This window comes from Trachinotus anak, unplaced genomic scaffold, assembly GCF_046630095.1.
Source record: "Trachinotus anak isolate AG129_WGS33_773 ecotype Australia unplaced genomic scaffold, CSIRO_AGI_Tana_v1 ptg000004l, whole genome shotgun sequence".
NCBI classification, from domain to species: domain Eukaryota; kingdom Metazoa; phylum Chordata; class Actinopteri; order Carangiformes; family Carangidae; genus Trachinotus; species Trachinotus anak.
In genome coordinates, this window is record NW_027273855.1 from 4509792 (window position 1) to 4535681 (window position 25890).

The 25890-nt window shown below is 41.3% G+C and overlaps 1 protein-coding gene across 3 annotated transcripts in view; it reads right to left on the reverse strand.

Annotated features, from left to right (window-relative positions):
- The window catches only part of mib2 (MIB E3 ubiquitin protein ligase 2), a 45241-nt gene extending 21682 nt beyond the window's left edge, over positions 1-23559 (reverse strand). The window contains exons 1-5 of one of the 3 annotated variants that reach the window (XM_071475361.1): positions 23408-23547; positions 22251-22329; positions 11301-11696; positions 9117-9288; positions 1211-1317 (exon numbers count right to left, since the gene is read on the reverse strand). In XM_071475361.1, coding sequence (XP_071331462.1) covers positions 1211-1317; positions 9117-9288; positions 11301-11696; positions 22251-22281 — 706 coding nt within the window. In that variant the 5' untranslated portion in view covers positions 22282-22329; positions 23408-23547. Of the gene's footprint in view, positions 1-1210; positions 1318-9116; positions 9289-11300; positions 11697-17575; positions 17730-22250; positions 22330-23407 lie in introns of those variants that run through there. The other 2 variants (XM_071475360.1, XM_071475362.1) reach the window with 2 other exon arrangements.
- Positions 23560-25890: the final 2331 nt, after the last annotated feature.

Below are 25890 nucleotides of genomic sequence, written 5' to 3' on the forward strand. Positions count from 1 at the left end.
GCAAGAAATAATAACGTATCAGCTCATTAAAGAAAAAAAAAAAGGTTAGATAAAGAGAATAGATTTTGGTGTGTTTTGTAGGAAATTTGTAGTAAAAATCTGACAAGCACAATATTTAAACATGTGGTAAGACTGGAAGACAGAGACATGTGAGACAAATGAGATGACAGACACAGAGAAAGGTTTTTCCTGTAGGGACATAAGCTGCCATGTTTCCCCTCTTGATTCAAATACAAAAACATGAAAAGTACAAAAGAAGAATCGCCATTAAACAACTGAATATTTCCAAGCCACATTGTTAGTGCCCATGCTGTATGGGAGAAAATAAAACTCTTGTTAAGTCATTAAGCTGCCTCAGTCAATAACCGCACCAACTAAACCAGTGACCCGTTAAGACTACATGGTGGGCAGGGGGTTTGTGAGCACGCTCAGAGCATCATGTATGCACTTACACATTTAAGCCTGATGAGTGACTTAACCGAACCCCAGGGTGTTGATTTCAAAGACACCAAAAGGACATTTTGACTCATTCGCTCTAGCCCAGAAAAGGGAGCGTTGCTATTCTCAGAGACAACGATGACCCGACCAGGAAACAAAAAGACACACTAACATTCCCTCTTTCCCCAAAGGGAGTATTCAAGGGTTTTCATTTAGTCCACTGATGTGGAAGATTTTTTTCATTTACTATTTCAACCATCACCCAGTGCAGGCTGCAACAGTGTAGACTTGTGGTTTATCACATCACGTAAAGCTGCAGACATTAATGGAAGCCTCGAACACACAATTCAAAGCAAGAAATAATCTCCACTCTCTGCTTTCTTAACACTTGCACCATGGACTACATTTTAAGTGAAGGGACTTCTCAGTTTTTGCCACCACACAGGGCTGGAAAAAGAAAAACAAAGGACGTAAATGTTACTCACACAGACAGACATCTGTGGAACAGACTCACATGAGTCACTGGCAGTATAAGTGCACATAGACACATACTTATCGGACATTTCACAGGTTAATGAGATGTGAGGTTAGAGCGTCGTTATGGGTTGTGGATGGTGGAACACTTTGAAGAGGTACAGCTCCATGCTCAAGCAGGTAAGGGGGCTGTTGAGTTGGCAGTGCCTGGTTAGTGGAATGAACAGTCTTCCACACACACACACACACACACACACACACACACACACACACACACACACACACACACACCACTCACCGTCTTGGTTGCCCCAGTCCCAGTCAGGTCCACGAACAACTTTAACCCCCTGGAAGATTCCTTTAAGGATGATCCGCGGGAGGTTCTGCCTCGGCGCCAAGCTCACTCTGTGGTAAGAGCACGGAGACACAGCTGAACAAACCACTCTACGCACCATGTAAGACAAAGTTACAACATGCAATGAAATCTGTAATCCAGTGAGTCAGTATATTACAACCCCAACAAAAAATGTCCTTTCTTTACTATAAACCTGGGAAGAAATGTAACAGCTTTGAATCAGTGACAAGCCAAACTATAGAAAACAGAAAAAACTATATTTGTAAATGCATTTACTGCAGAATACAGCGGTCATGATCCAGGATGGCAGTTTTTAAGGTTTAAAAATGTGTTGGCCACATTACAGATTGCTAATCACTTAATCATTCAGATCTTATGAAATATAAATAATCAGGGAAAAACAATCTTGTTGAACAGTGGACATGGGCAATATTTGCTGCACAACCCACGTAAAATATTGCACATGAATCATAAACCAAGTCAACAAAATGCTGTTGTCAAACAAAATCCAATAAACAGATGGAAAATGTCAGTCAGCCAATTAATACTGTTGAACTTACAGGCTTCAGGATAAACATATAAGATGAGACATAACATGTTTAACACCTGAAGTTAGGCTTCAAGTGATAATATGTTCATGAATCAGAAAAGGCTACTGTGCCTTGAGTTGAAAATAAAGCAGACTGCTGTGATTTTCATGTACAGCAGTTTGGTTTTGTTTACATTTTATATATTACATCAAAAACACATAATGTACATTTCCTACCTTTTGCCATCCTGCAAAACCTTTTTAAAAATGTTTTGACACCTGAATTGCTTACATCAGGTTTCTTCTCTTTCTCAGGAGCACAGTGATATATGCAGTATGTGCACCCCACTGTGTGTAGAACACGACATACAGGGAGCTGCTGACATTGATCTATTGATCCCGGTTGTTCTCGATACCAGTCCAGCCTCTAACAACCATGTGCTGAATTTAATGATTCAAACTCTTAAATGGCCTCCACTCTCATACCAAACCTATCAATACTGATACTGATATGTCTCTTAGCTCCACTCGTTTGCTGAATGATGTGGTCATTCTTCCACAAGTGGTAGAACAGGGAGTAGAGCAGGATGGCCTACTTGAGACAAGGTCTTTTTTCTGATAAGATTTCAGGATGGTGAGCAGCTAATCTCAAAAAAACACAGTGAGGAAAACTTCAACACATCTAACACAATCTAACGCGATGACCAACAGCCTCAAGCGCAATCACAGCCTCAGACAGTCATATCCTCAAAATCTGACATACCTTATGGTAAAGATTTGATCAGATCTCGGTGCAAAGGAGCTGCCAATTCCCATACTTTCGTGATCAAACCCCGGCTTCCATTTCAAGCAAACATGGAAAAAGTCAGAATCATATAAAATCCAGTGTGGTTAAAAGAAAAAGGGACCCTCACAGAGACTTGGCTGCCTCCACATGCTAGCCTTGGCTAACTTCACCCCCGCGTCACTGGTCAGATTTGTCAGGTTCCTGGGTGCTGGAGCAGGAAACTGTTGTGCATTTGGCACTTAACATGTAAATCTCAGAGTGGGACTGAGCTTGGATAGGTCTGTTCTGAGAACGTAGTGCAGAGCTTTGAGCCTAATCCCTGGAGAGTGGAGCTACCCTAAGGAAGGCCACCGCAGGGCAAAGCAGAGAGCGTGCACGTGTGTGCATGTGCAATTCGGTCTATTTTGATATATAATGGGCGTACAAGAAGAAATACTGTGAATACTTTAGAGCTTTTCAGGGAATTGAGGATGTATATAGTGCATTGTGATAAGGCTAACTAAAACAAAGTTGGTTATGGTAACAGACTTCCTGAACTTGTAGTATTAAGGGCCATGGAGAGAATGTAGTAAGGTGTGCCAATTTCCGGATGAAACAAGGCAGATTTAGTGCAGAACTGAAACGCTACCAAGAGAACTGTTAATGATGTGATAGCTTATTCAGCATGAGAAAAAAAATTATTCTTATAACTTGACCCAAAATTATTTCAAAAGTAAAGAGGATGTAAATCGACAGATGTCCCTATTTCACATCAAAGAAACATGACCTCAGTGTTTGACGTGTTGTTTTCCTACCGGAGCTACTCTGAGAAACACAACAGCTCTTTCCAGGGATCAAGATTTCTAATCCTGCTCGGCCAAATGTCACGCCTGCTTCCAGACAGGATCAGGACAAGAGACCTACACCTACTGACACAACAGCCAGGTCAATAGTCAGCCAGGGGTTGGCTTTAATATGTGTAATAAAGCTAATGGGACACACAGATTAACTGTTCATTTACAGGAATCAGAAGCACAGAGAAACTGTCGAGAAAATGTGAAATCACGAGAAAAGTGACAGCTGTCAGAAAAACACAGTGAAGCCAGGCATTTATGTAATGAGAACAGGTGTGGGTGGCATGACGGCTCAGGGTTTTCACCTCAAAGTTAAGACGGCCATTTAATAATGTTTAAAATGTCAGCCCTGTTTACCCTGTACTAACAGGGTGTGTGGAAACTTCCTCAAAAAAAATACACCAGTACATTGATTTATTATCAGTATCAACTTTGTCAAAGTCCTAAAATAATTTTCAAATAAATTTATGTAAAAATCTACATACAAAGTTTTCAGACAAGAAATGAGCAGAGGCATTTCATTTCTCCCACTAGAAGCAAGTTTAGAAGGAAATTCCAGTCAAACCCTGCAACAAGACAAACAGAGCGCTGGAAAAGTCTGCAGGAGAGGAGTGGGGAGGGGTCGGATGTACCTTTAACGTGACTACAGGGTAGGGGAACTGAGGAGGTCAGGTTGGAGCAGTGCAAGGGAAGGATTAGGCACTGAGTTGACCTGATAGCTTCCCCGAGAAAGTGGATGTGTGTTGTTTGTGTGTTGAAGAGCCGATTAACCAACTGCATACCAACCATCTCCTCGTAAACATATGGCGCACACATATGCCGCCCTGAGCGCTGTCCGCATGCAAACATGTCTCCGTGTGCTAACACTGTGAGCCATTAGGAACAGGGAACACAGTAAACATCCATCTTCAGTACCTCTCGGCATTTGGTTCAGAATAATTACGCTGCAACAATAGTTTAATCGAAGTCATATCCTGAAGATTCAAGCAACAAACAATGCCCTCAGCCAGTGTTGAGTAAACACGCAACGTAAGGTCACATAAGGTAACGCTGGTACACAGCTCCATGCTTTGTGAACGGCACATATAAGCCACGCCTTTATTTGCATTGTATCCAGCACCTGTTATCTAACACGTGTGTTCTAGGAAGTTGAAAATGTTAACATGCTAATCTGCACATCTAAGAATGCTATCATGCTAATCCAGTTAAATCTGTTGTGATTACAACGGAGCACATATGCACGGTACATGCAGCTCTGGTCTCACACACCATGTCTGTGGCAAGGTGCTGCTGGAGCGTCAGCCTGCTGCAGCACTTTATGGCATTGACAACTTCCCATTGCTCCCTCAGGACACCAATAAAGCTTCTGCATACAGTATGGCCATAAAGTACAAATAGATCTGCCCTGCTTCAGTTGCCATTAAGCCCTCACACATGTTCGGTCCACATGAAAGGAGCCCCTTTTCACTATGTTCAGGCCAAACCCAGTCTCCTCACATAAATCACCGCCGGCACAACGAGAAGCCACACTCATTATGAAACCAAACTAAATCTGACTTTCCAGGCAAATATCAGTGTCTCATGACTGCCAGATTATAAATCAGGCTTTTGAAATGTTGTCTGTGAAATATGGGTCAGTGTGGTCTGGAAATAAAGAAGTGCTGTGTGTTTGGTAGCACATACAATACAGAGCTCCTCTCTTTCATTCATCTGACGGGAAAAGAAGTGACTTTCATGTGATGCTCGACTCCATTTTCACTGGAATTATGCAAAGATTGTCTTTGACAAAAGGATGAAGGGAGAACGCAAGCACTCAGCGCTGTGAATGAATAATTTCATGTTAATATGACGAGCAGCAAATTGTGAATTATATTGATAAAATTCTCTTGTTTCATTTATTTATCTTTGCAGCAGCGAAATCTGCAGACGTTCACTTGTTTGTTTGTTTTTTTATCACTACCAGGCTCAGCACTGACTGGTGTTGAATGCAAATGCATGAGTGAAATTCTTATGTAAAATCTAATACTGGACCCACAGTGTGCACACAGACAGATCACAGGTACGTGGGTGTTTTCTACAGGACAGGAAAATGGTTAGCAATCTTTTCTTCTAATTAAAAGCACTTGTATTTCAAAATCTGGAAAAGGCTAAAGAAGCTATGAAGCCCACAAAAAGAAAAAAAAAAACATCAAACTTTTCTTTAACATTTGCATTTCATTCCATCCAAAACCTGCAGTTTCAATAAAGACTGAACCTTTGGGTGAACTTTCAATCCAATTTAAAACCACAGCGTGAAACACAGTTTGTTCACTAACATGTAACAGTTGATGGAAATTTGTTTTCTAAAAGCTGGAATTTCATTTTAACTCCACCTCCAGGGGGTGTACAACGGCAAACAGGACATGGGTGGAAAAAATTAAAGGAATGATGGGAATAATGAGTGGAGCACAACAAACAATGCTATACCCGAGGGGCTGATAATACGAAGTCTATGTAAATGAGTTCATAACACTGCTGTCAGTAGGTAAATATAGAACTTGTACATTTAGCTGTGGTCAGTGATGAACGGCAACATCCTACGCAGTGTCTGAAAAGTCATAACTGCTCTGTACAGACGCTTGGACCAGCGCTCTTTGACGATAACTTCCACATTGTGGCTGACTGACTGACTTCAGATGAGTCACAGTCTTTTATGCCACTTGTGGACATTAATATACCGCTCATGTTTCAGACGCCATAAAAAATAATCTCCCTGAGAGCCACAGTGGAGAGAGGCCCAGTGTGTTAACGGTGAGGACAATTCATTTACAAGTTCTTGAGTGGAGCTCAATTTTCTCAATATCATTCAAATTAGTGAAACTAATTAAAGGGATGCCAGTAATTTGAAAGGCAATATTCATCCATTTAAATAATGTAGCACTCAATCTCCTACAATAGTCTTTCAAATCTCAGACTTGAGGGTTTTATGCAGCTTATTGTGTGCACTTACCACAAAAACATAAAATGTGCTTTGTAGCTGCTGTTTGAGCCACATTTCACTTGTGCTTCTATTGTGACCTCTACCAATGTCAGTTAAATTATTATGAATTACACTGAGCTGAGGACGCTTACGACCAAAAGGTTATAAGCACTGAAAACCAAAAAGAAAACGTGGGACTACTGAACAACTGCAGAACAACAGCAGGACTGAGTCTTGGCTGTATTAACAGGCTACTTAACGTCACACATATAAATAGCAGCAGTGATATTAAGGTGCCTCAAACCAAAAAAAAGTAGGAAGTCTCTTTTGATTTATTTTTAGGTTTCCAAGTTTAGCATTGTTTCACTCAGATGTTATGCACCACAGTTGTGTGGGAGACAAACAACCTCCAAATAACTCAGATTAAAGACACAGATGCTAAAGGTGTCACTGTTTGACACATTTAACAAAAAGTTCTGAGCATTAACAATGATCAAACAAATCAGTTTCACTATATTGATCAGTTAATTACAGTACAGAAGAGCTGAAATTGTATTCTATAGCCTGAAATTGTCGACAATATAAAAAACATTTTTCCAATTTCACTAAAAAGAAGATTGACTTGTCAGCGACAATGAGTCAGTGTCGGCAGATGGAAAGCAGAGACCTGTTTGGATCCTCACACAAAGGTGTTTGCTCCACCATAAAAACATCTCCTTAATGAGGGACACTGCTGAGCCAAACAACATTTGGGTGTAAATGACAAATCAATAGTTGTGAGGAGAAAATGAGGAGAGAGACAAAATGAGATTCCAAGTACTGTCAGAATGCTAAATGATCACTGCGCTAGTTTGTCTCACTGGAAGAGGCCAGGTTTCACTACGGGCCCAAACCTGCTGCTCCATTTCCATCCGAGTCCACGAGGTACACAATCAAACGGAGACCCGACCTCAATGAGACTCTGATAAAAACGTTTTTCTGTTTAAACGGGAACGTGACGGCTTTAACGAACATACACTTTTGACTCATCCTGACTGATTCAAATAGTGGTTTTTAAACTCACACTGAAGCTGAAGAGTTAACGAATCATGATTCACACGCCTATTTGCAGCCTTAATGGGACGACAGGCGCAGCAAAATAAATGGAACTGTGTTAGAACTGGACCAGGCTAAACTATAGAGGAAATCTGGGTCATACATATCACCTCGTTAAAATGAGAACAGGCCATCCAGCTGACATTCAGACAGTGCCCGGAGCAGTTTGGAGCTTTACTGTGAACTGATGCAGAAGAGTGGATTCTGAAAGGAGAACTCACTCCAGTAAATCTGGATACACAGGACACTTGGAATCAGCTCACTAATCAACTTAACACACAGAAACAACAGCACCTCCTGCTCACTGTAATTAATATAGTTGTTTCCAGTGTGTTACATTACAGTTACTTATTTGTAGAGTTGCGCAATTTGGGATAAAATGAGAATCACGATTCTCTGTCATGTTTTGTTTTTTTTTCTCAATATAACTGTTCATCACACTCATTTATCTCAAAAAACACTCCCAGAAATATGATGGTGCCTGATCTATGATCAGCGCAGCAACTTTGGACAACAGAAAGGGAACGCTCTTGTTTTAGCTTCGATTGCTGAAACACTCGAACAGCTTCAAACAGCTTGATGAATCTGACACTGAACATAAAAATCACCTTCAGTCTCTTGTCCCCTCCTATTTACACAACCTTTGGTGGGTTTGTTTCTGGATTCATTTTGTCGTCTTTATTTGTCCTTAAACAACTTTTCTCTCACACTGTCATTCATTGGTGCCTCTCACTAGCTGTCACTGGGTTTATTTTTGGAGGGAGAAAGTAGGAACGTTTGTTTTGATGCAGCTGATGTCCCTCATGGAAAAAAATGCGGCAAAATGGTTGTCATTTAGAAATGAGGTCACGTCATGAGTTATGAATCAAGATCGCAATTTCAATAGGAACAAGTTGAGCCCTACCTATAATGGAAAAGGAACTTACATGTTAGCTCCGAAAACCATTATGGCACCAGTTTAATAAGTTGCTTGTGTAATATGGAAGTGTGTAATGTATCTGTTGGCTAAAAAGAACCGTGACTGACACAAATAAAGCGAAACCTAATGTAACGGCAGATAACACATTGACTATAGGTTCAAACTTGCATTTTGGGAAGAAGAATGCAGAAACGAAAATCAGAAAGCCGAAGCGAGACAGTGCCTCCACTTGTCTCTAATCCCTTCAGACTAAATACCTGTGTTTGTTGTGTCAAAGGGTCAACGTTGACTATTTGACCCGAGTCTAAGACCCTGCACATGAGCAAGGCTTTAGGCTTAAATGAAGCTGCTCTGCTTTTGTACAAACTGCAATCTTATCCCATCCTATTGATGTTTACAGCGAAGGCTAATGTTGTAGTGTATGTCGCTGTAGACAGGTGATTAATTGAAAATAAAAAAAGAAATGCTGCATTTGGCCACTTGATTGAGAAGAGATCCTGACAGCAGCCAAGCAAGATCTGAGCAGAACAAAAGTGGAAAACCTGATGAAATCACCGCCTGAAACGAATTAAACAGAGGAAACAGCACAAATAACAGCTCCTCATTTGAGTTGAACTCGGTTTGAACAGAGCGAGCTACTCGAACAGAGACAATGTAATGGACGACACCATAATTAGAATTTAAATGAGGATCGATTGTGCCGGGTCAGTGGCAGCGCAGTACTCACGGCTGGGAGTGCGCTGTCTCGTAGCGCTCGAAAGCGTGACTCAGGTCGTGCTTGTTGTTCATGTAACACTGGGTGCACAGGTCATAGTCGAAGCACACTTTGCACTTCCATCGCATTCCCATGATGCCATGCTTCTTGCAGCTGTCACAGATGATGTTGGAGTGACGCACGCCTGGAGGGAAAGGAGAGGTGGTTGAACAAAAGTGATTGGGGTCATAAATCTGAAATGGTTGAGGTCCCTATTTCTATTTCTTTCAATCCAGTTGCTGTTGGACATAAATACGTGTCATGTCCTGTATAGCAGGTGCTGTGCTGCTGTGTCTTTCCCATATGCAAGTCACTGAAGCAGACAAGACATATGTCATGTCTTTAGAAATGCTACTTATCACAACGGCTAATATCAGGAGCTGTGGAAGAACTGAGGCACAAACAGCATGACAAAAATACCCCCACCCCCTTAGCCCCTCATCTCTTCTCCTCTTCTTTCGCTCCATTAATTGAAGGATCAGCTTCTGAGGCAGAAAAATGTCACTTTAAAATGGAGCAAAATGCTAATGAGTCCTACATTAATGTGTGTGTCATTCAAGTCCATAATAGAGCTAGATGGCTGACAATGAAAAATGGCCTGTACAGTACCATGCTTACTCAAAACTCGCACAAATAAGATAGATAAACATGTACAAGCTGTTTTTTAACAAAGATGAGGCTCAAAAACACACTGCGCCTTTCTCCATCAGGGCTCTATTAAGAGTTTTCTAAAGTTTGGCTTGAATAACAATTCTTCACAGATTCTTTCAAGTCCGGCTTCATATTGAACAAACAACAAAGGGAAATGAACACAAATATTCTCCACAGAGGCAAAAGTTTTGAACCATAAGACCATCAACACTTTATAGGGGTCAACAACAACCAAATGTAACTTATTGTATTTAAAACAAAAATGGGAAAAGAAGACTTAAATATACCAGAGGAGGACTGGGAGAATTTATGGGAGCCACGAAGGAAAAAGTGGACTTTGTAGGAGAAACCTCATAAGGTTCTTCACTACTCCTGTTTAAAAGACTCATTGTGTATTTGTCCAGTTACAGGAGACAGTGTAAGTCCTCTGAGGCCAATCATTATCATATAATCTGGTTTGGCAGGAGGTTTCATAAAAATTTTGCAAAAGGTTCTTCAGGCAGACATTCCCTTTAAAGTGGAGACCCTCCTTCCTGTTGGAGTCCTGCCTTCAGAAAATGTTACCTCTAAGGTCAGATACCTGGTAAAGGTCCTGAGAGCTGCTGGAAGAAAAGCCATTAGTGGAAAGTGGCTCAATACGTACAACTGGCATTTTTTTTTTCATTAGACTGCAAAAGGAGAAGTTTTTGAAAATATGGAAAAGTTGAACCTTGTACCTTGTGTAAATATCTCTGTCATTTTTTTCCTTCTTTTTTAAGTGAATTTTATATAATTGTGTAAACCCCAATATCCCGGTTCTGTTCAGTTCTGCTTCTATTATATATCTTGTTTTTTATACTTGAATTTTTTGACTGAATTAATTTTTTTTATTGCCCATGCTGTAATAAAAGCAGCTTCTTCAAGGCTTCTAAATTTTAATACATTGATTACATTGTTTGCAAGTGCATTGGTAAGTGCCAGATCAGCTCCAATAAAAGAGAATCAAAAATTAATTAAAATTTAATGGAATGAAGAGGAATATGAGGAATATGGGTTTGTAAAGCTGAACCAACATTTCTGTAAAAGTGTTAAAAGCTGATTTTGTGCTGAAAATGAAATGACGAGTCTGACCACAGGGATGTACAACTCCACAGAGGCCGAGGACAATGACGCCTTATCAGGTGAAGAGAGGGTTCAAGGTTCCCCTGAATATCTTTGTTAAGGACCAAAAGAATCAATTTCATTGACTGATTAATCATATTTTTAGTCTTTGACTAGTCTTTGATTAAATATTTCCTGATTTGAAACATAGTTTTGCTTAATTTGAACTTTATTTCATTTAGACACAGTTCTACTTTGTTGAGCTGAAAAAAGGTTTTGTAAAAAATAACATTTTTATACTACATAAAAAATATTTTTTGGTATCAACCCAAAACTCAGACAATGTATTGGTACTAGTAATGAAAAATTTTAAAGGCGACCTAATTGACCCAGTATCTCAGTATGAACCTCGTCTTGAGAGCTTACCGATTTGAGCGTTGTCATAAAGCAGCAGGTCGTAGGCACCCTGGTAGCCAGTGCGGTAGTTAGTTCGTGTGCCGCTGTCCCACTGCACCACCACTGTCTTGTCTGGTGTGGTGGTGCTGCCTTGCCGCCCGATCTCCACCACGGTGCCCACATGGCCCTCGCCATCATCCTGGTTTCCCCATTTCCAGTCCAGGCCGCGCACCACGCGCATGCCCACCTCCATGCTGCCTCTGTTGGGGCCTGGCCTGGGGGCTGAGCGCAAGGGGCGGGGCCTGGCAGCTCTCTCACTTCCGCTGCTGCGCCTCTGAGGCTTATGAGGTGCGGGGCCGGCTCGTGCCGATGATATTAAGGGCAGGGACGGCACCAGGGGTGTTTCCGGGAACAGCTCAGGGGAGACTGGAGGTAAGAGAGGATAAAGGTTCAATAGAATATTAGTATAAATGAAGTAGATGAATGGGTATAACAAGTAAAAAAGTCAGGACTAAACATCACAAACAACTGATCCTCGTTAACTTTACAGTAGCTTCAGAAAACTTTGGGTCCATTCCACTGTTTTTAAAGGAGGAAATCACACAACCTGTATGTTGTCTGACTACTTGTCTGTCAGTGGCTGCTGAGGGACTAATAAAGCAACGTGCCAGATGTCTTATTAATTTCAGAGCAGCGTTCTTCTCTTTGCGGGTAGATCATTCACTGGAAGCCTCGCTGTGTGTCATGGCACATTTCTGGAGAGAGCAGCTGGACTCGACTGCTACGCCCTGCTGAGCTAATCAAGCCCTGACCTGACACACACAAACACACACACACATACTTGTACCGAGTTTGTTCCTGACATCCATAACAGAACGGTCTATGGGCTTCATTCATGCGCTAAACCTCCATCATAACACACAACTACTTAAAGTTAACCCTAAACGTGCAGATAATGAAGTGCAAGCTGTGAAGGCGCAGGATGACGATCATGAAGGAAACAAAACAAACCTGTTTTTATGTGAGTCAAACTTCTAAAGAATTATCTATCTACTAACAGTGAAACTATCTGAAAAGGTAAAACATGCCCAGATGTAGATTTGTATGGACCTACCTGAATCTCACCATGATTCCTACATTAACCCACAAACCTAGAATTGAAATCCTGTTAAATCGTGACGACTGCAGATTTTGAATGAAACCTGCTGTGTGCTCGGAACAAGAGCTAATACAGGAAGGAAGCATTTATGTGGAAGCTTGAGTCAGCAAATTAACTTTTGCTGAAGAGCATGAAGAGCAGCAGTCACCCAACTACATGCATTAATCACATGAGACACAAACATATTACTTTATAGCCCACACCAATCTAAAACTAATTTAAAGCATTCCCTGCTGCTACTGCAGTTCTATTTGTGTGTAAAAAAAAACTGCAGGACTTACTGCAAACTAAAGGACAGCAGCTAACATTTGTCCACTACCAAAAATATGACTATAGCAACCCACACAACACATATTGTGTGTTTCCCTAAAACAGAAATAAAAAAGAGGAAAGTTTGCTGACGATATGTGCAACATGAGGAGGGCAAACAATGAAAAATAATCGTTAAGCTAAGTGCTGTTGAATTGGGCTAATTCACAGTCCCTGCAGAAAGTGGAGCACACATCCTAATTGGTGTCACTTTTCCCTGTAAGGACAGACTCACACTCACAGTCCCTGCTTTGTATTAACACTCCACACAAACAACACCACCTATGAGGCCTCGTGTGTTGCAGAAAGGAAGAGAATGGACTTTATGAGACTGCGATGGATGAGCTTTCACGAACGATGACTGTGTGACTGCAGCACAAAGCAAGTCATTACTGAAATAGTCAGAAGTCACACAACCTGAAATCAAGTCCCATGTTTGTCCAAAGGGTCATACATCTGAGCACATCCCCTGACAGATGGTGGTGGTGGTAATCCATCATTTCCCTGTTTACAAGAACCACTCATCTAAATGAAAAGGGCAACGAAGAGACTTAACTCTTTTATGTGGATGGAGAAAATTTAGTTAATGATCTATAAATGCTGGTGTAGACAGGACACTTTCAACATGTTTCAGTGCCGTCTTAAAGTTCATCCACAAATATCCTGTAGCTTGCCAAATACCCTCCATTTATCTGCTAATTTTCACCCGATGTGCTCTTTAGTATATATAGCCTGACAGTTCAGCCACAGGGTTTACTTTAAAAAAATCTTCAATAATAGGGCGGGCAGATGTCTGTAATGTGGCTGAGATTACACTTGCATGCTTATCAAGATTACGATGTCATTTAGGTATTAAAGGCATCTGCTTAAGCATGAAAACATATGGGATGTAGGGGATCAAAGGAGGGAAAGCAGGCTGCTTATACTCCATTTTCTGTCCAAAATGACAGCTTAGCCTCTTTTATGTACTGCAATAATATCCCAGCCAGTAATTTAACATTTCAGCATGCAAACAGAGAAGCTGTCACAGGCAGTGGACAGCTTTTCACACAGATCCCAGCATGCTGAGTGTGGATGAATGCAGAAAATGCCAAGTTCAGAAATGCCTTACTTCAAAATTTGCAGTAAAGCAAGAGCAGGATGTTGCATTGTGGGCCGAGGAATTGTTTTGCAGACACAGACAAAAAAAAAAAAACTTAACCTCCCACCTATATTCAAAACTGCTGTGCTACCCACACATACCCACTGCCTCCCACCTCACCCACTGCTGCTCCAGAGAGAATCCAAGCTGAACACACTGATATCTTTATTAAATAGACCAGGACTGGTACTGACAAGTAGACACAACGCGGGGGGATTCAGGGGACGGCTCTACCCACACAACAAGCTTCTATCCCACATCTACAGGGACACCATTTCTTTACTGCAAGCTTTTATCCTTTGACTATAATAGCATAATTCAGAAATGCACACTCCAGAAAAAGTGTGAATGCACAGTTAAAGCTGCATTTGGCAAAAATGTTTGGTAAAAATAGGTCGATCCTCTTAGATCCCAACGCACGCTCTTTTTTGTTTTTGTTTTTTGGCAGATGGTAACTCCAAGAAAAATCTTCTCTGCACATAAAGTACAGAGAGATATTAAAAGTGAATACCAGAAGTGCATCTTTAACAACAGTATGAAGTCAGTGCTTCACAACAAAGCTGTTTCCTCATGTTGAAATTTCAGTCAATATACAGAGTGAAGCAGCCTCGGTAGCTTTGATAATCACAACCTTTTAAGTAAATAACATGCAGGTTTTACCATAAAAAAACTCTTCTGGAAGTTTTAAAGACAATTGGTACAAAAGTTTTAGGGACAAAGCTAAAAGATAAATAAATGCAGACATACAAATAACTCATTGTTCTCTAGACTGACTCCTACACTCCTGCTTCAATTGTTGTGTTTACACTTCTGTGTTCACGTAGGCACTTCCATATCTGGTGCGTAATGTTATCTGCAGCAGCCATCAGGCCAAATTCCAGGACACACTTGATGGCAAAATTTGTTGTGAATGTTTTCAAGTTCACTAACTCACATTAAAGGCTGAGCTGGATGCCAGGAGAAATATTCCCTACACTGTGAGTTATAATGATATTTATGGACAGTGTAACCATTTAAAATCAAAATATTTAAAAAATCAAATATATAAAAACTTTATTATGTGACTCCTCCACCACAGGCTGCAAAAACTGAACAAAATTCAACTTTCCTTTATGTCTGTCCAAAAAACTTTTAAATATATATTTTGGTTAATGTTTGTGACTAAGACCATATTTAGATCTTTACTCAGTGTAGCTTATGATCACGGTAGCAAATTTGAGATTTTTATATGACTTTGTGTAGACTGCAGGACACAACCACAGGCAAACAAATGGTCATCTATATGTTACAGAGCCTTCATTTCTGGCAAAGAACTGGCAGCTTGATAAAAGTTTGAGAAGTGGCAGCTTTAGAGGCATGAGCCATTAAAATACTGTTGTATGAAAAGGTTTGGCAGGGAACTGTTACTAATAAATCCACAAAAGTCAAAATTTACCAGCAGCCATGACGGATTATAACATCCAGGTGTGGAAACGAGCTTCACCTTGTTTCAACGATGCAGGATAACGTCTATTTAGATACAACAGGTGCAGCTGCACTGTGCATGAGCCCTGTTCTTCCAGAGGTTGGCTGTCCAGTGTACATTCCTTCCACTTGCCTGTGTGTGTGTGTGTGTGTGTGTGTGTATTTAAGGCCACCATGACCACGCCACCTGTGTTGCTGAAATGTCGCTGCCAATCTGCGACTGAGAGCTGAGACAGGCAGGATTACAGCTTTCTGCCTGCAATAACAGATGGGCTGGCTTCCGTCACACACACTGCTGAGGGCCAATCTGGGACGACAACGACAACCTCCTTCACACAAACAACCAGGCGTTCGGACACAACACTCACCGCCACAACAACAAATGCACAGACTTGTGAATTGCTTAAAAATTATGTGATTTCCATATAGTAGGTTTGTCATGCTACTAAGGGTTCAACTTGAAAGCCTGCTGCACATTTTCAACATAAATACACAACTGATGATGCAATTGTGATATTATTTCAAATTTCCCTATTGATATATGTATATATTCATTTATATATTTTTTCCTCACATATCTACACATTTAAATGAGATGAAAATCATAATCTATTTTACAATTATTATCTGAAGACTAAATTTCCAATAAATCCTGGTGCTTCCTGTGAAGATGATGATGTGAAGCTCTGTTGCTTGAAATAGTCTGTGTTAGTATTCAAAAAAAAAAATCTCTGTAGGCTACTGTATCATTTAGACTTTTGTATAAACAAGGTTGTGTCAACAAACTTGTATCAAAGTGAAAATTTGAAGTGCTACTTATATAAAACTTTAAGTAAGCAGTGACTTCATCTGATTTTGTAATAGAGAACGATGAGGACACACAGTGTGTAAAGTTAAGGCCCATTTGTAACTGTTGAATTGTAAAGTCTTCCCATTCATGCTCGAATCAGCAAACTGCCTTTGTGCTGTAGAGCAGACCAGCACATTTCCTCTCAATGTGACCACGGGGCACAGAGTATAAACTACAGTGTAGTGCTGATAGACTGGACACAGTCAAATGAAGCGTTTGTGGTGGGACTGGGATCCCACATGTCCCATGATCAGAATCTCCACTGGACAAGAGGAAGTGAGACAGTGGACCTGTGACTGCAAAACCCTCAGGTTTCATCATCAAACTCTGCTGTTAGTCTTCTCCATCTGGTTGGTTTGAGGTGACTGCACAAAATGTTTTAGAATCAATAAAATAATGGCACACATGTCCCTGCCTGCCACCGTTACATAACACAGGAGCGTAGGCCTGTGACGTGACCTACAGACATTAATGGCTTCACTAAAGGTGAAGACACGCATGACAAACTGATAAGCAGATAAAGATATTTGTAGTTCTTTATCCAAACTACAGGCAGATCCAGTTCTGCACTCTGATAATTACCACTGAGCAGCTTCAAAATGGAAAATGAGTCAGGATTATTACTGGCAGAGCCAGTGCCATTAGGTACGTGCTGCTGTGTGAAGCAGCTGTATGTCCTGTGACACGTGGCCTGACTGGCTTATAATATCTAGTAAGAACAGGCTGTTTGTGCGTGCCGGTTTTTGTGCTGTAGCCACAGAAAACTACACGCTTAGCAAAGTCTAATCTATACACCAGCTCTATGACTTTAGCCTCATCAGCCTTAATATCAGCCTGCTGCAACTGGTTCATGTCAGAAACTTCTGGTGGCCGGAGCGACTGACAGGAAAAATCAATAAGGACCCTGAGTGCATAACACATTTACAAAGATTTCTTCAGAGTGGGCGACTGGCTTAAAATAAAGCTCTCCATTCCAGGCTTCTGGTTGGCCTACCTACCTTCTCTCAAATCTCACTGCTGTGGACTTAGTTCATATAATGTTATTAGATATCTCCATAAAAAAATATAAAAGCAACCTCTGAGTGTGGAATGTGGAAAGTAACTCATTTTGATCACATATAATTAAACACTCAACTATCGAAACAAATTTAACAATAGTTTACTACACTGCCAGATTTATAATATCCCGACAAAAGCAGACGGCTGCAACAAAATATCTAAAAAGCAACTTGATACCAGCAGAATTCTTCTCATCAGCAAACTTCATCCCTGGAGCCTTTTACAAAAACTCCACAACAGCAAAGCAAAGCCTGTTCTTTGAAAAGACTTACTGTACCATTTGACGACACTGTGCTCAAATCATTGTGAAGAATCATACTCACTCCCCATGATCTTCAGCCCACTTTTGAACATGTTGGCTGCTGTATAATTTCCAGTTTGCCTCACGCTGCTGTTGTTCCAGGACCATCTGAAATCCTGAGCGCTATGAAGCAGTCATCCAACCAGCAGGGGAGTGAACCCTTTTTGGCACATTCTTTGTATTTGATTTGATATGAACTTTGCCCTTTGTTTTGGGACACACTGTTTTTTTTTGGTTTTTTTTCCTTTGCTTGCTTGATGTTTTTTTTTTTTTTTTTGGTCTGGTAAATGTTTCTCAAGGACTGAACAAGCCTATTGCATTATCTGAAAAAAAAAACAAGCTGGAGGAGCAGTTCTGACCCTACAAGAGGACAGTGTTTCAGGTAAAGACATCACTTTGTATCATAATGGGGCATTGTCATGCCACATAATCAGACATAAGCTTTGATCATTTCCTGTTTGCTAAGGTCAGTCTCTTACAAGATGATATAGATTCACACAACTCTAAGTCCAAACTGCAGGCCCCTAGGAGCCCAAGCTTAGACCTCAAGTCAAACGTCATGTCAAAAGTCAATATTGAATCACATGTTGCTACTTGTGCTTTAAGCTCCCAGTGTGTACCAACTTCCCCTGATGCAAACACTGAAAGCGTTCAGTCTTATCTCGGCTACCCCTGGAAAGAACCATTTCATTCAGTGCTTGAGAGATGAAACTGAATACAGTCTTCTCAGCAACACAATCATCCTCCTTGAATGACTCCTCCTTCCTACACTGTGTGATTTAAATCTTTCCGATAAAGATTCTCAGCACAGCGCTGTAGCCAATGTTAATATGACGTGGTTAATTACCAAGTGCAAAATGTTGTAATAGCTACTTAGCTAATAAACTCAAATACCTCACTAAACATGCTTTGGTTTGTCTGCCTGCGATCGAAAGTCCTCACATTCAAACCCAAAACTACTTGCACAACTCATCACCATGCTTGTTCGATAACTGTGAGGCAATGTCTGCAGGTCAGGGCAAACTTTTTTTTGTTTGTTGTCACCAGTCTGTTACACAAACAATGATAGCAGCAGCCGGGCCAGCCAGGTGTCTGCCCGCCTGCCTGCCCGCCTGGTTTGCACATCTACTAGCTTTACTACAGATTACAATGACATGTGGCGCAACTGTGGTGACGTGACCACGGACACACACCGGCGACGTGCCCGCTGTCTTTGCACATGGTTATTTTCAATTTCTGGGAGGTAAAAAGTGAAATCGGCAAACGTGTCCACAGTCTGATGACAACAGAAGCAGCCATGTTTCATTTAAAGGAGGAGGACACTGTGCAAACTGTGAAGAGGAATATATTCTGCTGTGTCTTAAAACATGAACAGCATCGGCATGGCTTTCACAGACTTAAAGAAAGACGTGCTGATACAACCCAAACAGACAAGACTGAAATGAAATGCATCAGTTGATAAATATAGCATGTCCTGTTCAGCTGCTTTACCTGTTGGTATAGTGATGTGCAGCAGGGTGAATAAAGAGACCGACAAAAACAGGGACGGAGAGGAAGCAGCTCCTACCTCCTGCTACATAAACACATCAGATGATGAAAAAGAAATAGGCTACTGCTGGTTCCACCGGCTTCCAGCGGAAGAAAAAAAAAACGCCTCCTCAGGGCTGGAGCCGTGTTCTGATGCGCTCCCTGAATGAACCAGCCGAGGAGGAGGAGGAGGAGGAGGAGGAGGAGGGGATGCAGGGGGGCAGAGGAGGAGGAGGGCAGCCAGGCCGGTAGCCCAGAGATGTGATATACAGTTGCAAGCAGTCTTACAGAAACAGTGTCCTGCTGTACACGCAAACAGCCTGGCTGTGGAGGAGGAAGAGGAGAGAGCCCTGCTGCTGGAGGATGCAGCCAGCATTTAGTCCTTTGTGCGTTGTGTCAGCAAGGATTACCACTGTGGAGGAGGAGGAGGAGGAGGAGGAGGAGGAGGAGGAGGAGAGGGAGGAGGATGGTCAGGGATAGTGGCTGCCCGATGAGCGCTGCATTCAGGTCGTCGTTCTCTTGCTCTTGCATGAAAACAGGCCGGTGTGCTTTGCTCCGCGCAGGGCTCCTCTGATGCTATATTCCATCACTGGGAGACGTGAGCATCAGTAACACGCGTGTGAAGCCGACACACTTAGAGATCAATATGCACGAAAACGTGCGCATCAAGCACTACATAAGGATGTACAGCCCTCTCTTTCATAGCCCGCGGGGACACCGCTCGCTCTCCTGCCAATGAGCACACAAGCAGAGGACAGAGGGGAGGGGGGAGGGGCATACGTTTCAAGGGGAGGGTCTGGATGTTGTTTTTTTTTTTTTTGATGGAGGGGTGGGGGCTCAGGGAGAAGAAAAGGGGTGGGGTTGGAGAGATTTTGATGAATGGGCACCTGCCATGGTGCTCATTTTCAGTCGCAAACTGGTTTGTGCCGCCGCTGCTGGTGAGCTGGCAACACCAACCCAGAGTCTCCTCCAGGCTCACACAGAAAAGTATTGTGCGTGTGTGTGTGTGCACGCGTGTGTGTATGTGTGTGTGTGTCCCGATGCTTTTCTAGCCTTGAACAATACCCTTTAGTGTGGCCACAGCTGTGGGAGACATCAACAATATGGTCCCCAAAAACAGCCAAAACAGCATTCTGTTGATGCATGCACACACACAGACACACACGCACGCACACACATGGATGTACAGCTGGCCTTGTCAGGGCATGAATAGCCAATGAATGAATGGGGGCTTTGGAAGTGGTTGAGACACAGGCTTATAATGTAGTTTATTACACCACTCTCCCATCTTGTAAACAATGCTGCTCCTGTCCATGTATTAGACTTGTTAGTAGATCATATAAAAGAAAGCATTCATTCACACAGCTCCTCTTCCAGTAGACACTGACACACACACACACACACACACACACACACACACACACACAGGAACATGGCAGACATCAGACTAGGAGGACAGTTGAAATATGGGCATGTTGCAGCCTGGGAAAATACAAAGCACAGACACTGGGATATTGTTGAAAGGTGTGACTGATCAGCCAATCATTGCATTGTTTGGACCCTCCACTATATTATAAAGACAAGAAGGAATAGCAAACATGTTTCAAATCAGCTACTCAAATACTACTCTCCTCCTGTCCTGTCTCTTCTGGCCTTGTCTACTAGAACAAGCCATCCTTACTGCTCAGGCTAAAGCATCCTTACCTGTTACCATGGTGACATGTCAGCCTTTACCTCACTTATATATAACATCAATCTTGCCACCATTCTACAGAGTTTAAGGGAAAATAATAATAAACCGTCAAGGATGAAAAGCATCAATGTTTCCTCATCTGGAGCTGCTGCTTCTACTGAGTCTGTTCTTACTGGATCCTATCCTCCTACGAACTGCTGCCATGAGCACCAAATATTCTCACAGAGATCAATGAGTCTGAAGTGCTGACTATCTCAGGACACCACGATACACTGCAACTCAAACTGTCATCCGTCTAACTATTACAGGCTGTTGGTCTCAATCCCCAGTCCAGCTGGGAAGATCCTGGTCGGAAAGCAGCAAACTTACAGTCCCCTCTCTGGATATTAGGCAAAGCTCAGAGTGTGGGGGATTTCTTTTATTTTTTTCTGGAAATTCAATTGGTTAACTGACTGTTGATTAGATCAAAGTAATCTAAAAAATACTGTAACTCTAACACTGTCATGCAGCAATCCAGCTCATTTGTTTCAAAGAATGTCCACAATGGTATTTTACAACCAAAGATATTAACAAGACAGATGACCTGATAAATCAAAACCTTCAGCACATTTTTATCACATTTACACACTGTCACGCTGCCCAACCATATGCAAAACACTGCGCAACAGCTCTCTGGTCAACAGTAAAAGTCTAACTACACTGGTATTATGCAAGCTTAAGATGATATTTCTGAACTGCCAAAAACATTCCCACAGTTCAGGCCGGGGAGTGTCATCCAAGGGAGTTTTATTGATTACATATTGTATAACTGAATCAATATGACTGGTTGCCGACTAGAAGCCTACTGATCCTAAATCAACGTTTCATTTTGTTCCACACAAGTGCTTCAGGTCGATGACCGTCCAGCTGTTTCAGAGGCTTTTTCCACCACAGGAGGAATTACATTCTACTGCAAAACTGAATAGCACAAAAATATTATATTTAACATCAGTGACTTTCTGCAACCTCAGTCAAACAATGCTGATTCCTGTGAAAACTGTAAACTGACAACTGTAAAGCCCCACGTTTTAATATCATGTCTGTCAGCCTGGAATGCCTTTTTCTTTTAAATCTTAGTCTGATCATTTTACCTCACCTGTGTGAAGTGACATTGTCGGCATCAATCAGTGAAACTAAATGTGGCTACAGTTCACAAGCTGGTTGCTTTAAATTGTACATCACTTTTAAAATCTTAATATCCCAAAAACATATGCCCTAAATATGGAGTCTGGTGAAATGATGTAGATGTTATTTGTCTTCCAGGATTAAGCTGCTAAAAGAAACATGTTCTGAGACAAAATGTGAACCATGAATTTACAGGAAAACGGTTATTCAAATAGAAACACCCAAAAAAAACCCCACCTCAACTTCCTTTAAATTACCTGTAGAAAGATGAACACAAGGGTAAACCCGTCCCAGAAGTGTTTCGAAGTCTTACCTTGAGAATTTCCACACAATATTTTCCCCATTTCTTCTCAACTGCAATCACCTCTGTTTCTCTGAACCACTAGACATTTCTGTGATGTAAGCCAGAAAACATTTCAAACTTGATTATTGTGATTTACATTTGCGGAGCCAAGAAGGAGCAGCAAGACAGAGCAATGGCAGATGACTGAAACTTTGTTCTGAGGTAGGTGTGGCTATGAGCAATCCTGACTATGTCCAGTTGTATCTGGGCTCTGCTTCACCACACCAGACGCCCAGAGGGATGACAGGTGTGAAGGGGGAGCTGCTGCAGATCTTCATGGCATGGTCCTAACACATGTCAGCTGGGCAACACACGTTAACAGTGCGACTCAGAAGCAACTGCGGGGAATTATTTCTCCAACAAGCGCTCCTGTCATTGCTGAAACGGGTGTGCTTCCATGAACTCCCATGAGTCTGTGTCTTTCTGAGCCGAGGTCAGGTGACAACGACTGCTCCTACCTGCCAATACAATGTAATGTACAGACTGACAACCTGGCCAGTCCTGACAGGTACAGAGGAACAACCGACACCCACCCGCTAGTCACCTAGCCTGAGTTAGCTCACTAAGCTAGTCAAGTAAACGGATACAGATACTTTCCATTCTCTCATGTGGAGACAACATTACACCAAATGTCGTTCAGAAATTGTCACTTTAATCCCCTTGGTTACTGGGAAGGGGACGATGTGATGAGGACAGACCTCAACAGCCGAAACTCATCGGTTTAATCGGCAGTAACACATTCAGTAACGACCCAGAGGCATTTCTCATTATAGCCTAAGTGACAGTTCCTAAAATCAATTAACAGCTTCCTATCGACTATTATAACATGTTGCTATTCTGACTCTGGGATATTTCTGACGGGCAAATTGAACACGATTGATCTTACAGAAGCGAAGCGATAGCTCACATGCAAAGTCTATCATTAGTCAGCAATAAGCTGCAGCATATAACAACACGCAGGGAAACATACATTTGGCAAAATGATGAACCGAGTTGTTGTAATAAGAGATGACGGTGGGATTGTGCGTGCTGATAGCTTGTCTAACATTGACGCTAGCTAGCTAACTCATGTTTGGCCAGCCTTTATTGGCACAGAAAACTACTTCTTTATTGGTGTAGCTACTTACCAGGCCTCTGTCAAGACTGTTTACTTTGTGGTAAAATATAATTCCGTGTCGCTGTCCACCACCAACACTGACATGTCTTGCTTTAAGACAAATAAGTGTTTACTACACTGTGCGGGGCTGCAGCGCACAGCCATGACAACACGCCCATGCATTGCGTCACTACTAATGCTGCCTTCATGTGCTCCCCGTAATAAATAAAACAAATATGAGTTCAGCCAGCTTTAGTTTTAAATTACAAGCAAAAGAAAAAAAAATGTTACATAGATGTTTTACGCATTTTTTCAATGAACTGAATGAAGATTGTTATAGAGGCGAATTGAAGTAATATTTTGTGCGCATGCATTTTCAGTGCAATACAAACGCAGAAATCCCTGATCACTGCTTTATGAGACTGTGCTGAATTAAGAAAGTCCAACATGAGATTCAGCGGTGTCATAAATAAGTAGCATGTGCAACTGCAATTGACCTCAACACTGATAGGAAAACCATGAAAGGTAGTATGTGGAAACAACACCCACCTGTTTTTATTTTAGAAAATGACTGTATTCTCAGCACACTGGGGGGAAAAGCTCACTGCCAGTGTGTGCCTGAGTCAAAGCAAAATTACACTCATGTAAATGTAAAACTTCACTATGAATTATCACAGTAATGATACTTAAAGGTAACCATTGTCAACAATAATCACTGTATATTATCCCTCAAAACATTTGCTGAATTAACTGGACCCCATAATAAGATAGAACTTGTATGGAAATATATTCGTGAAATAAACTTGTTTAATAAATGTGTAATACAACAATTACTGGTGACCTGTTCAGTAGAGTTTTCCTTTTATGGACTGTAAAAAACAGCGTCCAAACATGTCACAATTCCCCAGATCTTTTATTGTAATTTGGTGCATGTTGGACCCCTGGTGGCTATGGGCCCTTCAACAGTCAGCCATTTAGTTGAGCCGTGCCCCAAGCTTGACATTGTTCCTCTCCAGCTCATTTCTCATTATGTTAAACAAACTCACAGTTGTTTTCATGTCTGCTTGGAGCCACAGGATTAAACAACTAAATGAAAGCCCTTCATAACATAATTCAGTTTTATAGTATGATCATATTAATACTATGTCTATACTCTTAAACACAGATAAAAGCTGATATGAATTTATTTTAAAAACTATTTACAACATTTACAAGATGGCAGTTTCCAAGTCAGCTGCCCCACATGTCTTAGGGCTATGGGTGGAAACAAAAGCACCCACAGACAAAACACAGAGATGCAGACGGAGGCTGGGTAATTATTCAATTAAAGCCTGGGGTGACCTTCTCAGAAAAAAAAACAGTCAAAGCATTTGAGTCTAAATGCACTCAAGCACTGTAACTAATCTGAAAAGTCAAAAGGTTAAAAATGTTTTCTCAAATACCTGCACCTAAACGGAGAACAAATAATCGGTCATACCACAAAGACTGCATGCAAATTAATGGCAATAGTACATCAGAAATATATACTCAAATATCTGTTAATAATATGGCTTTCGTGCTTTCTGTTGTCCTGTGGCAGGGAGTTTCTAAGAGACACAACAAACTGATAAAAAGAATAATCTGGTTTTATCAGTGTTGTGCTACAGTGGTGGAATAAAGCCAGATCTAATTAGTAATACCAACAGAGATTTTAAGAGGAAGTATAAATAACACCCACCTGTTAAACTGGTGTATCTGTATCTCAGGGAATTTAACAGTAATTACAGAGTACATAACAGCTGAGCCTGTTGGTTTAAAGGTTTGTCCAATACTGCCTCCTGCTGACAAACACACCATTACACATATTTAATTCTTTTTCTTTTTCTTTTTTGTTTTTTGGAAATGTGCACTCTTACATGAAACTACAAAACTATCTCTTTGATCAAATATATTAGGGGAGGGGATATGGGAGCTATGAAATCACAGATTGCATGTAAGAAAGAAATGATTGGTATTTTTGTGGTGTAACTCAGTGTCACTTCAAGCGTCAGAAACAATAAACACTTGAAACCGTGGAGCTTTTCATGTAGCAACAACATGTCACAAGTTTGTATCCTGCTGACAGTCAATGCTAACTTTGTATCAAGACAGGGGAAATAACAGAAACAGAATAAATGCTACTGCAGGTAGCAGTTTGATAACTGAGAACAAGGGCCTTCGCTTATAGTAAAATGATATATTCACAGGGTCTTTACTGCAATTCATATACCATAATATGCCTGCCAGACGTTTGACATTTTGAATGGAGATGACGATGCTGCTTCATCAGTTTAGACCACATTTTTTGCTGACCTCAAATGGAACCTCAACAATATTTTTCTATATTTCTAAACCTTTTTTACTGTGTAAAATAAAACTGTTCATCATCCTGCTGATAAGACACTAAAATATCTCTCATTGTTATGTTGAACTATTACGTTTGTTTTGGCTTTAAGAAAAGTGAACTACATCGACCCAAAATGAAGACACGGAACA